We start from the raw sequence: 18,902 nt of genomic DNA, 5'->3' as shown, positions 1-18,902 counted from the left end.
TTTACAAGATAACAGAAGTTTTGTGTTTTATTTTCAACATAAAAAATATAAAACCAACCACAGGCCAATTTGAAACAGCAACTCTTCTCAAGATTGGCTATCAAATTCCTTCATTTGTAAGGCAGAAACTAATGAGAGAATCATGATGTGGTTTCAATACAGCAGAAAACTGTGTGAGCCAGAGGACTTTCTGTCTGCTCAGACATACCTAAATTTTTAACACGATGAAACACTTCACTTTGTAGACTAGGCTGAGGTTGAACAAGTAGAATAAACCTATTTCATTTGCACAGAGTTTCATATGCAGGAATAGTGTGAAATCCATTTCTTTAAAAATGTTACATGATATTTTACAAAACTTTTAACAAAACAGACTAAAAAGTATATTATGTTTAATTACTAGTTTATTTATTTTTTCCCATCCTGTTGGTTTTTTGTAGTCTCAGGCATTGGAAAGATCAAGAGTCTGAGAACCAGGCAGATGTTAGTTTGAATTCCATCTGTTACTTTACCAGCTGTATGAACTTAGGCTTTAAATTTGCTGAGTCTCAATCACTTCAGATGTAAAATAGGGACAATAATAGTACTTATATAAAAAAGCTGCTTTGAAGATTATAGTTAATATGTTACCTAATAAATTATCTAAGACTTAAACAACTTATAATGATGCCCAACACGTAAGTGTTAAATTCTGTCATCTTTACATATCATCCCCATGAAATGCTAAAGGGAAGTTGACAGATGCTGAAGGGAATGAGGAGAATCCCTATTTGCTATAGCTCTACAGACAGTAAGAAGTCAACCTCATCAAATAAAAAATGATGGACTGTAAACGCATTATTACCTTGGACTTTTTAGTTGACATCAGATATGGGACAAATTTTGAGAAGGGCCTGATAGATGACTCACCAGGAGGTGGCCCCACTTAAAATAAATAGGAACTTAAGGAAGAGCATTAATTAAGTCCTTTGATGTCTGCTGACTCCTGGTTGCATCTATGCAGGCAACAGGAGGAGCCTGGCAGGCAGACGCAGAGGGCCAGCTCCCAGGGACAGGCTGGAGACTGCTCGTAAGGAAGGGCAGGGTGGAAGAACTGGAACTTTATCCCAAGGTTGGAAATAATGCCACAAAAAGACAACTTCAAAACATGTGCGCAACAAATTGTATTTCCAAAGGGAGTCAGATTTGTGGGGGGCTCAAGGTGTTCTTGGAGCACTCTGGAAGTAACTGATGGTTTTTATGTCATGTTGAATAAAGTGTTAGGTCTCTTCCTCATTGCTCACATCAAAATGTGTAATGTACTAAGCTGAATATACTTCTAACTAAAAAAATAGTTATTAGTTCCCCCTTTAATGGGCAAATTTGTAAGACTTAAGCTAAAATATCAATGTCATTTAGAGGTCAAATCTTTGAAATAGGAGGGCAGCATCTGCTGGCCTTGACTTCAGCCCATTTCAGATTCTGGATCTGGAAATCCTTAACAGTTTAACTGGACATGATCTTAAACTGCCATCTATTTAAGTGCTGGCAGACAAGACTGTACTAATGCTAGGAAATTCTGGATGTTCTTTATATGTTTTACGTATAATAGTTTCCAAATTTCATAGAGAGCCATCTTGGGTTTTATTATCACCTTATTTAGAGAGGAGAAAACTATTCACAAAAGGCTAAAATAGAGCCTAAGATTTTTTCCCCATAGAACCAGCTTCTTCTTAATCAAAACCTATTTTTAGATGCATATAGAGCCTGTCCTTGTTAAACGTAGTTTTTCTTCTTTACTTCCTTGAGGTTCTTTTTCTGGGAAACTTGAATCCAGTGTTTCTAATGGAAACCAGGATCTATAGTGCTAGCAGGTGCTGGAGTGTCCCATCAGCCAGAGGGACCTTCTCTTTTCAACTGCCTATCTCTTTCCTCCTGCCCACCATAACTTCTACACTAAAGACATAAAACAAGAGATCAAGTAAATGTGTCTCTTTAGCCTGTTTACAGGAGACAAACCAACAAATTTTGAACAAGAGAATAAAAGACGGGGGAAAAAATTTCCATACTACTTATGAAGCAAAATATGTTATGTCCAAGAGACAGGATACCAAGGAAATGCCATCTACCTTCCCTAAAAAGTCTGTCTCCTTCTTCTCATCCGCAAACTGATAACAATTATATATAGAAAGGTAGAACTTTTAATGTATCTTAAACACTTCTAAGTATTCTGTTTTAATAATGCTTCAAAATTTTAAACATTAGTTGTATTCTATATGCCGACAAGGAAGATGACCTGTATTAAAGCAGAAGAAACTGTTCAGAAAAAGGAAGAACTGACTGATATTTAAGTTGACAGAAATGGACCACTGAAGAAAGCCGAAAAAAGTAAAGAACACAGTTCTCATGTGTGCCAGCTGGCAAGACAGGGTTAGATCATTGGGACCATTTACCACCCTGCACTTGGATGGGGAAGAGTCATATTTCTCTGCAGGACTGACCTCAGACTTCAGGGTAGTGGAGTGTGCTCCGAAAGAAACAATTCTTTCAAGGGTCTTGAAAAAGGAAATGCACTCCCATAAGTGGAATTAACAGGCTTCAAGCCAGTTGCTGATGAGCACGGCACATTGATTGGAGGTAATTATTTGAAAGCAGAGGAAGTCAAAATATATCCTTTCATGTAAGTGATTGAAGGGGTGTGTAAGGAGAGATGACTGGAAGTGAAGTAGACACAGAGTTAGTCTTGGTAATGTTTATCTGCAGGAATAACCTGTGCCATTAAAATGTGCAGGCACTTTTGGCCGCAGTACCCGACACATAATAGACACTCAGTACATATTTGCTGAGTGAATGGGTTCATAAATAATTACAAACATATGTATGCCTCCATAGTTCTATTCTACATTATTATTCTTATATTCTTATTTTTCACACTCATACATATTTTGTATACATAAATATTATATATTATATTCTTATATATTATATTATTATATAGTCTTATGTTCTTATTCTGCCTATATATGTATTCTTATTCTACATTATTATTGCATATATTTATACATATTGGCTAATGGACTTGACTAAAATAGAAATTTGTTAACAGGGAAGTATTCCTGTATTAATGGTTAATAATTTTGAGGATTTCAATGTTCATACCACACCCTGAAGTGTAACAACTTGGCATGCTAAACACTTTGAACTGAGAGACACTCAGTTCAAAGCCTCAGAATCAAGGTCTTTCTGACCTTCTCCCATCCTGCTCTCTCTCATCCCTTTCTTCTCCCCTGAAGTATATAAAACAGAATTGCCCTTCCCCCAAGCAAGCCATAAAACCTAGCAAAGTTACTGTCTCCTTTATACTCTGAAGACCCTCATTCCACAGGGGTCTTGCCCTGTATGCAGGAGAAAGGAATCTAAAGGAAGTCAGGAACAATCTGAACAGGCCGACTTTGTTGGGCTTTTCCCCTCAGTCATTACCATTTGATCAAATCCTTTTGTCCAGTCACACTTTTATATGCTGCCCATGCCTCACTGGACCCCAGAATAAAAACAGGCATTTTTTCCTTGTCTTTCTGGGTCTTTATTTCTGTTGTCTCCCATGTAACACAAAACTTTGCTTAAATAAATATGTTATGCTTTTCTTTCATGGACCTGACTTTTGTCATAGGATTGTCCATTGTGACCCTCATGATGGGTGAGCAGGGCTATCACACCTGTCCGCCTTTACAAGGGTAAAAGGAATAGTGAGAAGCAGCTACTAGAAAATGTTGATGTTAGTGTTCTTCCCTTAGGAAAGAAGTTTCTGCCATTGTGAATATATTATCTTTTAAGTGATAACACTATCCAAGAAAAAGTTAAAAAAAGAACAATCTGTATTTGGGGTAAAAATGGGAGTTCATAACCCACTTGAATCTAATGTATGAAATATGATATGTCAAGAGCTTTGTAATGTTTTGTTTGAACAACCAATAAAAAAAGAAAAGAACAAATAAAAAAAATTTACAAATATAACTATAGCAAACTTGGCTATAACATGAAGCATCTAGAATCTTGATGAAATGCAAAGTGTCCATTGATTTTCTGCAAATTTCAAAACATATCAACAGATTTGCTTAAGTTCTCATGACTAAAACTTTATTTATTATCTCCATTTTCTCTTTCCTTCCCTATATTGCACATCCCCATACCCTTGAAATGTGGTATATGCTTCAAAAATAATATACAGGAACACATAATGAAGACAAGAGAAGTTACAGAAAGGAGGGTAAGTATAAGATGTTGGGAAAAATTGAGAAATTTATATTTATTTATGTATATAAACTGTATATAACTGCATGACTTTTATTTATTTATTTATGCTCTATTTATATAACTGCATGGGTTTTATTTTATTTTTGCCTGAAGCTTAGGTATTTTGTATTTAAAGCTTTGACTGGCATCAAGATCAAGTAAATATTAAGTCAGGCCACTCAGATACTAAATTTTAGAAAGGGCCTCATTCTCTTTTCATTTTACCCAAGTGCAGTTGTTAATGACATGTTAACTACTTAAATTCACCATAACATCTAGTTTCCCTCCACCACCTTCACTTTATTTGTCTTAGTTTATAGACATTATCTGTTTACACATCCCTAACCATCTCTTTAACAAATGGGTCTCAAAGGCTTCTTGGAACCTGGAGTGACCTATGCAGAGGAGGAACTTATTATATGTTTGTGAAAATGAAATTCACTCTTGCACATTCCAACTCTACATTGTTGTTTATTTCCATTCATTTAGGTGTACTTTTGTAAGACCCAGAGAAATTTTTTTCCCTTCATTTTAACCTCACGGATCTTTGTCTTTTGTAGAAAAAGTACTCTTTCAGGATAACTGAATACCAAATTTAAAAAAAAAAATCACAACAACAGAAAACCTCTCATAGCTTATTCATACTTATTACTACAGATATAAAAAACTATTGGGGCTGACATAAGTACTAATAGATAAATGCCTTCTTTTATCTTAAACATCAAAATATTAATAACTGACAGGAACAACCCCACTAACAGACACATACAAAAACCACTCAATTGATGGTAATATGTGCCAGAGATAAAGGATGATATCTTTTTTAAGGATGTCAAAAAAACTCATTAGCAATATGAGCTACAGAGACATGGTTCTTATCAGTACTGGGGATTAAACCCAGGGTTTACCAATAAGCTCCATCCCAGGTCCTTTTTCTTTTTTAATGTTTCACTTTGAGACAGAGTCTCATGACATTGTGAGAGGCTGACCTCAAACTCATGAGCCTCCTGTCTCCTGAGAAGCTAGGATTACAGATGTGCCAGCTGAAAGATGGTTTTTAAGAGAGTTTACTATTTAAACAATATCTTCAAAGCAATGGAACAATTCTTTCATGGTTTTTGTTTCTTATATTTTTTTAAGAAAATAGAAAATAAAATTATGTTTTTCAATCTCAATAGTATGTTGAGATTTAAATATAACCCAAATCTCAGAAACGTATGCTTAGGGTGAGCATTGAATTGCCAAGTAATTTACCTGGGAAATAGCATTAGTACAAAGACCCAGGACTCTTACCATCAAATCCATCTTCTTCCGACCCCAGTTCATCATCTGAGCAGATGTTGAGGACATTTACCAGCATCTCAGTCACTGGACAGGAAAGAAAATAAAATCCAGATTTTGTTATAACCTTAATTACTACTCTGATATTGTAAATCAACAAGTTTAGTACAGGAGATTCTCAGTGCACAGAATCACTTGCAAAGCAGTCTATATAAAATCCACATCATAAAACACACAGACTTTCTGATTTTATGTAGATTCTATGTTTATCAAATTATTATCTCATCCCTATGAAATGTACTGCTAATATCTATCAGCTGAAGGTCAATAGAAAATGGATAAGTCAAGTATATGAATATGAATATCATATAAATCTGTGAAGATGCAAGTAGTTATTTTTTTAATTTTTTATTTATTTGCAAAATGATTCTGCATGATCTAGATTAGATTACAAACTTCTGTTCAGTAGGGAGTAAGTAAATTCAGATTTCATTTTTAATTTTTTTTTTACTCCTCCAGAGAGCCCAGCACAATGACAGGTATGTGGCCTTGTACTTAATAAAAATTTTAGATTGATGAATTAATACATTTGAAGTTGTTTTGAAAACATAAATCTTCAAGAAGAATGTTAGAAATTTTCCAAAAATGGCTTTAAAATAACTTAGTTATAGTTTAATCAGAAATTTAGTTAAGTATATTACAATAGGCTTACAAAAATAAAAGTATTATACACATACTCAGGAAATTAGTGCTGTATTATTCTTACACTAATGTAAATGGTATTACATTTAATATTTTTTGAAATTAGGTTGAGTTACTTTCTTTCTTTTCTATTTATTTATTTTATTGGGGATGAGCCCAGGGTGCTTTATCATTGAGCTACATCCTCAGACTATCCCCCCCAACCCTGCTTTTTGAGACAGTGTCTCCCTAAATTGTCCAGCCTGATCTCCAATTTGTAATCTTCCTGCCTCAGTCTCTCTAGTCACTGGGATTACATGTGTGTGTGCCACCAGTAGGGCACAGTTGAGTTTTATCATACATATGAAGAGAAAGTTGCACACTAATTCTTTAAAAGGTACTTTTAAAAGTAATATGAGGGCTGGGGCTTTGGCTCAGTAGTAGAGCTCTCATCTTGCAAATGTGAGGCCCTGGGTTCGATCCTCAGCATCACATGTATAAAAAAAATAAAATAAAATAAAATATGATATTTTAAAAAATGTTCTTGAAGATAAAGTAAAACCTCAGTGGAGCCAAAATTAATGCAGAGGTTCAGTTTCATAATAAAAAAATGAATTATCTTTACTAATATATTAGTGTGTTGTTTTATAATACATGGTCAAAATTTGAATAATTAATGGAAGCCATTCAACTCAAGTGTGTTCAAGAGCATCCAATAGTTATCAGGATTCAAGCTGCTTTGATTTCCGAGGATCCAAGAGACAATTTTACCAGGTGCTGCAATTTGAGCAATGCAAGAAAGCATCATTGCAAGAAAGCTACATTGGTAGCATTGGCAGGACATTATGAAAATGTACTTGTGACTTATTTTGGTTTCCAAAGGGAAGAATTTTTTACTGACCACTCACAATTTGGTTTGTGATATTTATATATATATATATATATATATATATATATATATATATATATATAAACTCAAATATTATGGGGCTTCAGAAAGATGTGTAGCTCTTCTCTAAAGCTCCCCACAGCACACCCTGTTTTTCTGAAACACGTGGAAACTCTTATCTTTATTACAAACCCACTTGTGTCCTTGTGAGGTACATGAGAAGATGCATTAGGAATGATCTGTCTGTCACTGAAAGGCCTCAAGACTAAAGGTTCATGGGTTTTTTCTGAGGTTTAGGAATACATAAAAGTAAAACAAAAAAGAAAAGAAGGAAGGAATGAAGAAAGGAAGAAAGGGAGATAGGAAGGACAGAAGCCAGAGAGGAGAATAAAGGAAAGAGAAAAAGGGAGGAAAAAAAAGGAGGAAAAGCCAATTTCTGAAAAATTGGGTCAAGTTAATACACAAGGTTTCAAATGTAAATTTGTCTCCCTGTTCCTACCTTGTAACACACTAATGCTCAATATATTTTTAATGAATTACTCTTTTAATTGTTTTATGAGCTATTTTTCAAAATATGGTGGCCCTTAAGGGCTACCAGTACCATGACCATTACTCACATTAGAAATGTAACAAAAGTATGCTGAAACCAGCTAAAGCTATATTTCTGTTATTTTTAAATTAGATTATTCTAATAAGACTTTATGAGTTCTCCTAATATTCTAATGAATTCTCCTGATGAATTCTTATAAATTCTCCTAATATATTCCTCATTTCCTGTTAACCCATTCATTGTATATTGTTAATATATACACAGTGACACACTTTTGAATCTCTTCTCTCATGGCCCAGCTTGTCATTTTACTGGTTAGACCAAAGGATTTCTGTTTCTGAACACTTCCTATTAAAACAGAACAAATCTCCTCTCCTCCCATTATATGCCATCTGGTTAAGGACCTCTCAAGATTGTACAACACACCTTTTTCCCCAACAAATGGCAGGGACCAAGTGAAAACATCCATGAAATTTGGAAGCCAGTATGGATGGGGAGAGCAGTTGAATTGCCTGATATTCATAACGTTGTTCTCATACTTCAATACTGCAGCTAAAAACAACAGAAAACAAACAGAAAGAAGCATGTTAGATTCACAGCACGTTTCTGCTTCTACACATTGTTTAGTTGATTACGAAAACTCAATTATTTGACTTAAGTTCCAAAACATCAAACCAAATTGCTTTATCAGTCCTGAGTGCTTAAACTACTTATGGACTTAAGCTGTACCCACTGTAATGTGTTTCTGCACCATATGTGAATAGTAAATATGAAGCAGCATCATAATTGGGCAAATATTTATATAAAACAGTTAATCAAATGTCTGTTGAGAATTTTATCAGGCTGCTCTTGCAGCCAAGAACATTCCACTCTTATTTAATACATGATGACAAGAATAAAGGTGGCATGGGTAAGTTAGTTAGAAATAATTTAATAATCTCCTCAAATATTTGAATTGAATTTCTGTTAAAAAAAAAGCAAACCTTTTGTTCTGTAGAACTCAAAATAGTTGTACAAAATAGTTTAGATTAGATTGCTTTTCTGACTTAATCAAATATTTGGATTGCATCCTACATAAAATGATATGCCGCTGACCCTATCCTTGACTTCTGAAAAAAGGCACAGAATGGATGACTTACAAAATCAAACCTGCATGTTTCACTCTGCTTCCAGAAACACTTGATTTATACCCCTATATTGCATTTATCACTTGGCTTTAATCACAGGTATCCTGTGAACACATGTTCTTTCTCCCACTGTCTTTAAAGACAAGTACCACCCAACAAGCTTTATAGCCTTTGTTTCCCACATATCACCTCACTCAATGCCAGTGCTCAGAGGGTAGAGACAAATCTTGATATGTCCCTTACGTTTTTTTTCAAGCAAACTATTCTAAATTTCCCTGAACTTCAACAAGAAATGTGAGATCATTTCTTGGTACTTTTCATCACCCTGTTCATCTCTGATCTAGAGGCAGGCCAGATTGGCAATGCCTCTGTGTAATTGTGGCTTAGTGTGCACACAATCTTTCAGGTGGTCTGGATCTACATGGAGTATAGAAAAGATATATAGTTTTCTGTGAGTTGGTTACTACGTGTATCATACTGCAGCCTGATGACAATGTTGATGTTTTCAGCAGCTTCCAATTGACTAAGCTCCTACTTATGCACAATAAGGGCTTTGCTTTGAATTACATTCCTGGTGCATGACAGTGGTTCCAGGGAACAAAGAATCACAAACTTTGGGAATAAGACATTCAGCTACTACAGTCAACATCAATATAGAGGGAGTTATCCTCTTTTTCTTGTGGAACCTTGAATCCTGCATATATTTCTGGAATGAATTCTCTTTTACCTTATTCTATAATTTATATGCTATACATCATTTGGCCTAGGAATACATTGATATATGGTATTAAAAACAAGCAAAATAAAAAAATCATGGCAATGATTTTATTATACTGAAATCATCATATCAATACTTCTGATTTTGGGGATGGGAAAGGCAAAGTATTTGTAATGTCTGCCAAGTTCTACCTTCCCATGTAAAAGTTCTTTACCATTTTTGAATATTACACATTTACAGCAGGTATATATATCCTCTTATATTCAAAATAATCTTTCAAGGCTCTAAGTTGTATTTTCAAAGAGTAATTTCACATTTAGGTTTCCCCTGTTTTTATTAACATTAGGGTGGTGATGTAACAGGAAGAAAAGAAAAGAAGTATAGTCATTCCTCTGTATCCAGAGTTCTCCATCCATGGATTTAACCAGACTTGTATGAAAAATATTTGAAAAAAGGAAAAATGTGTCTACATCGCATATGTATGGACTTATTTTTCTTGTCATTAGTCCCTAAAAAATTCAGTATAAGAAATCTTTACACAGCACTTACATTATATTAAATATTATCAATGATATAGATGATTTAAAGTACAAAGGAGGATATATGCAAATATATGCCATTTTATATAAGGCACTTAAACATCTGTGGATTTGGGTATCCACAGAGGGTCCTAGAACCAGTCCCTAGTGGGTAATGAGGCATGACTATATTATTATGAACACTGCCCTGCAGAACAGAGAAAGGCTTTATAGTGAACTGTCATTTAATCCTCGAGGTAAATCTGAAAAGCAGTGATGCCTGATTCTCATGTTACGGATAAAGGAAGTGGTGTGGACAAATGGAACTTGCTCAAGATCATGCAACCAATACCTGGCAGATCTCACCCACACTCCAACTCCGCTTTTCCTGACACCACATCCAGTCCCCTTCCACCATTTCCTGCTGTTTTCCATAAATTATAAATGCATGAATTCTAGTTGGACCAGTTATTCTAATTTCATTTTGAATGTGGAATTTATAATTAAAGAGGTTTTAGCTTTGCCAGATTCCATGTTTGAGTGAAATGGGGTGCAAATTCAGAAATGAAGGTGGGGCTTGTCTTAAGAGATTAAACAGAAGTACTGTTTGGTAGCTGGTGAGATAAAAGTGATTATTCATTCTACATTGGCTCTACACAATTGAGTATCTACTGATAAAGTAAATACTATTATTACATTTTATTTTTGCTCATCAATAACAGAAAAAACATTTTTTAGCAGTAGCTACATTTACTGAGCATCTACTATATACAAAGTGCTGTGTTTGGCCCTTTACAAACCTGATCACAAATCTTCACAATATTTCTCAAAACTGGTTATCATTTGCATTTTGAAAATAAGCAAAAACAGAGATTACATTATTTTCCCAAATTCACTGGAATTAGCAAAACTCAGTTTTGGCCTGAATCTAAAATTGCTGCTTTTTCTAGTCTATATGTACCCACTCTAACAACATAAATCATTTAATGTCTATCAAGTTTTGAACACAGATTATTTCTCCTTTCATGTTTAGTCTCTTTATAAAAGAGCACTGAACTGGAAGACCAGGAGTCCAGGTTACTAGATGGATTCTAATTACTTACCCAGTCACTTTTAAGGTCCCTAAGTTAGGTCTTAGTTCTCTCATATGAATATAAGGGATAATATTTTATTTTTATAATATTTTGGAATTTATATAATCTCTTTCCCATTTGAATGATGCTAAAAAACTTCCAGAAGAAAAACCTCATCGTTAACACAATGACAGATTAATATTCTCAGTAATTTTACATGTTATTAGTAGAACTTTTTCTTACTTTCCCTAAGTTTAAAAAAAGAATAACTTTTTCTTAAAAATTCAAATACACCAAAATATATATTTTTTCTTGGCAATATAATCTATTTATGCAAAAATACTCTTTGAATAACCTTACATTAATGAGTTATTCACTAATTTTTATATTTTTGTATAAATCACCAAAATACATGAAAAAAATTAAACCAAATTAGTTCCAGATATCTGCAGTCACGAAATTCACAGTTAACATTTCATGTTCCACCTCCTACATCCTCCGCCCCTGCCACCTGCCTCCGACTGTCATTGGGATTACAAAACCCAACTGGAGCCCTAATAGTGTGCTTTTCTCTGAAGTACTTGAAAGATGTCCATCCCCAGTGCAATACAAATAATATAATTGGTTGTACTTTGAGAAACACTTGAGACCACCTCCTGAAACCTTCTTGGAGAAATAAAGAGAGAAAAAAAAAGAACAAAAGTCTACTAACAAGGAGCTCTTGTATGTTGCTGGCAACTTCACATGACCTCATGCTATTAGCACTTGTATCAGAGGTCTGGAGAGAGACTGTGACATACATATGGGCCTTATGCTATTAACTGTAATTTAAAGCAGACCAGACAGCAGCACAGAAACAAATACTTTTCTGTTGCACCTGCAGGTGTGAAGAACAGCTGGAAGAAAAATTGTTGTAATGGAACAAATACTAATTCCATGAATCTGGAGGCCTGACTGGTAGTTCTTTTCCTCATGTCTGAATTAACATCTGAAAATTATGCAATTACTTGACCCATTCAGGTACCTGTAGAACTCTGTCTTCAAAGCCATGCTTCTTTAGATTTAAAATCAGTAAACAGCCCATTCCTACTTGGGTGAATGGGGAAGGAACACTGCATCTGCCCTGTTTTGAATAACAACACTGGGGTTCTGCATTCAGTGAAGTTCAAGGAACAGAATGCACACCTTATTCCATTGCTCTATCTAATAAGCCATGCACTAAATTGCTAGACCACAACTAAATCTGGAAAAAAAGGGAGGGGGGCTCTTATTTGACAATATGAAAATTTCATGAGGCATAAAATCTTTTATTTCATAAGCACTTGGTAACATGTATCAAATCTTTCCATAATCGTTACCACCCAGGGAAGCTGATGACAAAGCAATAAATGTCAAGAAAAGAAAGATCAAACCAAAGCATCAAAGTTAAAAGAAGTCATTAGAATATTGCTACTAAGAAGCACTGACTAGTTCACCAAAACACGGGCTCAGCACTTCTGAAGTGGGTTTCAAGAGGAACACATGAAAAACCTCAAGGTTTTCACATTTCAATTAAACTCTGGTGAAGAATGAATGCTCCCACCACACAGAGACCTTCCCAACATTGCTAATCTTGTTTTAAGATAGGGGACCGTAGAGGTCAAAAGACAGAGAAGACTTCAATGTCAGTCCTTCTTTCACATTTTGCTAACCTGTAATTGGCCATCCACTCTCATCTTCAAGAGATGGGAAAGTGGGACAGAAAAGAAACAAATCTGGGGCCAAAAAGTGATCCTGGGATTTAGCTCAAATCAAGTCAAACAGTGTGAATCACTACTACCACCAAAATCACACAGAAAATTGAATTTCTTTCAGTACATGTATTTTGTTAACAAGAAAGAATTACTGATGAGTTCTTTACCACTTTCAGCTTAAATACTGTTTTATGTTCTAATAATTATTATAATGCTCAAAGGAGGCCAATGTAAGTCCAAACTAACAAATTAGAGCTTTGGCAGAAACTTTAAGATTCAAGAAGGAGATGTAAGGTCACAGTAAGCACTGTGCCCCTGGCCTGCTGTCATTCAGTGCAGGTGATACTTACATATCCAAATGTAAAGTAAGGGTAAGTGTGTCCTGATGGGAGGCACCTGGACACCACAGATCCATAACAGAACCACCTTTCAATCTTGTAGTTGGTATTAAGCCTTGAGCTATAGCTTACATTGGTTTTAGATTGGTATCTCTTAAGATATTCCTGGTACTGAGTTGGGGTTAGTCCATATACTTGCTATCAACATTGTTTCCCATGGAAATAATGGACTTTGGTAGGTCTAGAATTTCTGTATAATGAATATAAAGTGACAGTCTATTAATTCAAGTCTTTACTTATATTGTACTGTCCCTCTTCCCAAAAAATGCTTTGTAGTGAATTAGATTTCTAGAATAGTAGTTTGAATCCATTGTAAGAATCGTTTGACCATCAGAGCTATCAGAAAAAAAGGATTTCAATGCCTCAAGATTCATTTCTTGGTTGTTCCTGATCACGGGACAAAAGGACATCTGACAGTGAATCTTTGTGAAAATGTATGGAAGCTTCATTCAGCTTGAAGGTAGGGCCTTTGTTCTGTTAAGGTCCCACATAATTGTGAGATCTGAATCTATAGATCTATAGACAAACCCCTGTGAAAAATAAATATTTTACTCACATTATCACTTTGTTGAAGGTCCACAGTTACTTTACCAAGAAGGTTATTTATTATTATTATTTATTAGAGCAAAGGTACATAGATTACTTGTAGATTAATGAAGTAGAAATATACACTGAGAATAATTCTTAAACATTAAATCTTAATGGCTAGTTTTCTATTTTACCATTATTTCCATTAATTCAATGTTTAAATGAAAGCAAGAGCATACTGGCCTAAAACCAACCTACATAAAAAGTGGCCTGCGGCAGTGACAGTTACACATTGGAACTGAATAAATAAAGGCACAAGTGTAAGTGCTTGAGGGGCTACAGTTTAAAGGGAGAGATGAATTATTTATCTTAAAAAATGCAAAGAGTATTCTTACTACATTTTTTAAAAAATAATGGAAATATTTGGATACCTAGCACTCACATCATTTTGAAGTGATAATCAATGACTTTTCATTTCAAAAGCTTTTCTTTTCACATTGAAGAACAGTTAGAGTCATCTAAACACAACAGAGCCATGATTTGAAGAGCTTTTCCCTGTGAAAATTGCCCTGAGATCTTTCATACAACAAAGCTAAGGACAGAGGTTAATAGGTTGACTCTGGAGGCAGCAGGCTGAATTTCCATCTCAGTGCTCTCTGTGACCAGCTTCTGTGAACCCTGGGGAAAATGTGCAACCCCTCTGTGCCCTAGCTCTTCAACTATCTAATCAAGATTATAAGGTATTTCATAGGGCTGTCGAGAGAGTAAATACATTTAGACACTTTCAGCAGTGTCTGCACATGGTGAGTACTAAAACAATGCTGTTACTGGTACTATTGGCTATTCGTAGGAATAAAGTAAATAGCATATGCATAGTATGCTATCAAAATCAAGGGAAATACTAACATTTACAAGACACATTACCAACTTCTGATTCTAAAGAAATATATTCAGCTGTATCATTCACAGTGACAACTAAAATGACAATGGAAAAGAAAAGGTAACAATCACAAACGGACAAATTCCACATGTTGAGGGGCCCTGGATTTGAAGTCAGTGAACGGAAGCTTTCTGCCAAAACCTCTCCAATGAATGTTATCTGTTCTTCTCAGATAAAACTGATCAAAACTTCCTAATCTCAAATGCCGTTCAGCCTTAAATGTCTACATCAATTTCTTTTCTTTTCTACGAACTTCTATTCATAATAAAATAATTAACATTGAGTTTTTGCCCATAGTTTCTGCTTGGCCCCTCATAAATTCTTATATTCTACACTTTTTCTTGGTAGATCCTCTTAGTTTTAATAGTTATTAAGAAAGGATTACCTGTATAGTGAGTATAATTGTAAGATACTCCTAGGGCTAAAGAATAACAATGTTTATTGAATAAATCCAAAAAAATGAATTTTTTGAGGAAAAGTATCTTATATATTGTTTTGCTTAAGATTAAAAAAAACCCACAAAAGCAAAACAAAACAGAAAGTGAAGAACTAAGCCTACAATTTGTCAGCAAACATCAAATAACAAAATACTGCCATGAATATACGTTTACAATTTTTAAATATTAAAGAGTCATGCAAAACCAATTAAGAAGAGTTTTAGAGATGGTGGGAAAAAAAATCAAGAGCTGGCAAAACTGCAGCCATGGGGGAAAAAAAAAAAACACTGGATCAATTTTATCCAAAGTGTAAACAACTAGCAATCCTATTTACACCTGTAGTTTTAAGGACACAAAAAATTCTTGAAAAATGTTTGTGTCAATGATAAATATTACGACCAAACTTGACAGGCTTCGGACTCTGTAAAAATGGAACTTTGTTGTAAAACATGGTTCAACTTTGTAGGAAAGTGATTTTTGTGACATGTGTAAAGTAAGAGGTGCAACTCAGGGTGATATGTGACCCAGGGGGTACCTGGGCCCAGTTGCACTCTCCTTTCAGAAATCCCTCATCTCATTCTGGCACCCAGGATAAGGATGTGATCTAGTTGGTTATGAATTTGGCTCCTACACCAGAATGACACCAGATATAAAGAATCTAGTGTAAAAACACATGGTGCAGTATGGAATGAGCTTCTCAGGTCCGCCATTCGACACCATATAGATTCCCTGCTAGAAGTCGGGGACCAAGGCAAGCTGGCTTCTAATGTGGTGCATCTGTTCCTAGATGTTCACATCAGGATCATCAATAAGATTCTTATCTTGGTTCATGATATCAGCACTTATTATAATGGATTTTTCTGCCAAATAAGAATCTCTTTTTATTTATCAATGTTATCTTCTTGGAAAATATTTGAGGTTATTGACAATGTCATATTTTGGTAACACACACAAAAATGCTTTTTATTAATCAGCAATTCTATTAAGTTGTATAATTGAAAAAGTCTAAATATCCCAACAGATTTTTCCCAGGCCTGGTGATGCATGTCTATAGTTTTAGCAACTCAGAAGGCTAAGGCAGGAGGATCTTGAGTTCAAAGTCAGCCTCAGCAAAAGCAAGGCACCTAGCACCTCAGTGAGACCCTGTCTCTAAGTAAAATACAAAAAATAGGGTTGGGGATGTGGCTCAGTGGTTCAGTGCTCCTGAGTTCAAACTCCAGTACCCCTCTAAAAAAATGGTAGACTTAGCTGTGCGCAATGGTGAATTCTTGTAATTCCAGTGACTCAGCAGGCTATGGCAGGAGGATCACAGGAGGAGGATTCAAAGTTAGCCTCAGCAACTTAGAGAGACTCTGAGCAACTTAGTGAGACCTTGTCTCAAAATTGAAAAAATAAAAAGAGCTGTGGCTGTGGCTCAGTGGTTAAGTGCCCCTGGGTTCAATCACTGATACCAAAGGGGGGGGGGGAGACTTTTGCATCTTAAAATTATAGTAAATGATATTCTTCTTTTCCATCTTCTAAATCCAATTTTCCATCTCTCTCTTCCCAAGTACTTTAATATTAAATTCATTTATTCCCTTGGCTGTCATTTTAATCTCTGGTCTTGATTGCTATATTAGTTTGGTTGCTATTTATATTTTCCTCTCAACCCAAAATATGTTTCATTTAATAAATTTCCTTAATTTTACTGTCAGTACCTGAAATAGTTTTAAACCTCTGGTATATATGATTACATTTATCTAAATATATTCTATATATCTATTAGCTCACCCACTCACCCACCCACCCAAGAACTCATATGAATTACAGAAAACTTGACCCACATGGTAAACCTATGCAATCTAACTTAGATTCCTTTGAAGCACAGGTGTTTCTATAGAGAGAAAAAGGACCTGCTCCTTTTTTAAATCAGGTGTAAAACACATTTTTCCAGAGGTTCATTAGAGTATTTGTACAAACTAAAAATTTTAAAGCAGTGTTTACATCTGCCACAGTATTTCTGAATTCTAAGTGACTGTACTCTTAAATTTCACTTTCTCAGTTAAGCTCTTCTGTTCCCATAGACTAATTTCCAAATACTACTCTTTTCTTTGTAGCATTTTCCAAATATTCTTTAATATTGATTGGTTGAATTATTTACTTAATATCTATCACATTGCAAGAGTATAAAGCCCACTGGGGCAAAGACCATGTCTGCCTTGTTTAAATTATATCCCCAACACCTAGCATGGTGCTTGATGTATACCAAGTTTTTGGTAAAAAGTTTGTTGTATTGGTGTATGGATATGGTGGAAGCCATTTTTCCAGGAGGCAAATTATGAAGAAAAAAATGAAAACTATGTTTCATTACTTCATTTTTCATCTGGTATATTTAAAGAATCAGGAAATAACTTTTCCTTCAGGGATCAGATTCACAGAAGAAAAACAATTCAAATGCACAAAGTGCTCTGCAAATGTTTAACTCCAATTTGGATAGGGCATTGGCACTGATTACGGCAATAATTTCAAGTGAGATAAAAAAAAAATCTCTGGGTCAATATTGATAGGGCACTTATTGGGCACTGTCCTCTATTAATTCCTAGAAGAAAAATGCTCCAATTGATTCATGTATCGACTGCCTACCAGGTACAATGTATGCAGTCTGGCTTCACAATATCAATGTACCATGTACAATGTTAATTCAAAAGCTTCATATTTCAAATAAAAAAATAAATAAATGATTGGCATGTAACTGAAATTTATGGGAAAGCTATCTAAAAATATATGATATGTATAAGAAAAAAAATGACTGGCATTGAAAACATTCAAAGGGGGTCCTTCATGGAAACAGAGATGGAAAGGGTCTAATCTACCTTGATGGGCAGGGTGCAAGTCAAGCATTTTAGATGGAGAGAAGTATGTGGGCCAAGGTGTGGAGAGATGGAAAGTCAAAAGTTGTTGAGGGAAATGAGCAGAACAAGTTGGCTACTGAAAAGGGTTCACTCAGAAGTGAAGAGGGAGGTCATAAGGTAGGTAAAATAATATATAGTGAAATGATAAGTAAAAGCTGAAGAGAAGCAGTCTTTTCCTGCCAGCTTTTGTGAAGCCCTGAACTAACATGTGGCATAATAATAACCTAACATATTCAATGATGATAATATCTTAATATTGCACAGCACTTTGTTTCAAAGCAATTCCATGTATTAGTCACAAAAGAACATTTTTCCCTCATTTTACAGAGATAGCAGTGCACATCCAATAAATCTAAATGAGTTATTTGTTTAATGTGATTCAAACCTACATCTTTTGCCCTGGCATCTTGCAGTTGTCAGAGTGAGGAAACAGAAGCAGGGAGACCAGTGAGAAAACAATTATGTTATGGCAGACTGCAAAGGATAAGAGCTGACAGAATTAATGTGGGCTTCACCAAGAGATGGAACACTCAGTCCTCACTTTCCAAGCATTTCTTATTAGCTATAAGCCATTAAGGACCACTAATCAGAACTATTGGATATATAAATACACATCTGATCACAACTATTACTCTTTTTAATTAAGATGGCAGAACAAACATACTTTTATTTTTTCAGAGACAGAGTCACTTGTGTCTTAATCTGCAGGAGCTTTACAAATCAAACCATAACATAACTATTGGGTTATAATTCCAGAATCCTTTATGGTCATCCATCTCTAAGAATCACATGTTTAACTCAGAGATTCTTCAGTGTTATTTTTCTATTAATTGTATTTTGGAGGATCTCACAACCCAATTTCATTG

At 35.0% G+C, this 18,902-nt stretch overlaps 1 protein-coding gene across 3 annotated transcripts in view; it reads right to left on the bottom strand.

Annotated features, from left to right (window-relative positions):
• The window catches only part of PPP3CA (protein phosphatase 3 catalytic subunit alpha), a 311,084-nt gene that overhangs the window by 31,010 nt on the left and 261,172 nt on the right, over nucleotides 1–18,902 (bottom strand). For all 3 annotated transcript variants that reach the window (XM_081303604.1, XM_081303602.1, XM_081303603.1), the window contains exons 9-10: nucleotides 8,100–8,225; nucleotides 5,566–5,640 (exon numbers count right to left, since the gene is read on the bottom strand). In XM_081303604.1, coding sequence (XP_081159730.1) covers nucleotides 5,566–5,640; nucleotides 8,100–8,225 — 201 coding nt within the window. The remainder of the gene's footprint in view (nucleotides 1–5,565; nucleotides 5,641–8,099; nucleotides 8,226–18,902) is intronic.

The sequence above is a fragment of the Spermophilus citellus genome (genome assembly GCF_964194105.1).
Source record: "Spermophilus citellus genome assembly, chromosome: 8".
NCBI classification, from domain to species: domain Eukaryota; kingdom Metazoa; phylum Chordata; class Mammalia; order Rodentia; family Sciuridae; genus Spermophilus; species Spermophilus citellus.
This window is presented reverse-complemented; position numbering and strand designations above follow the sequence as displayed.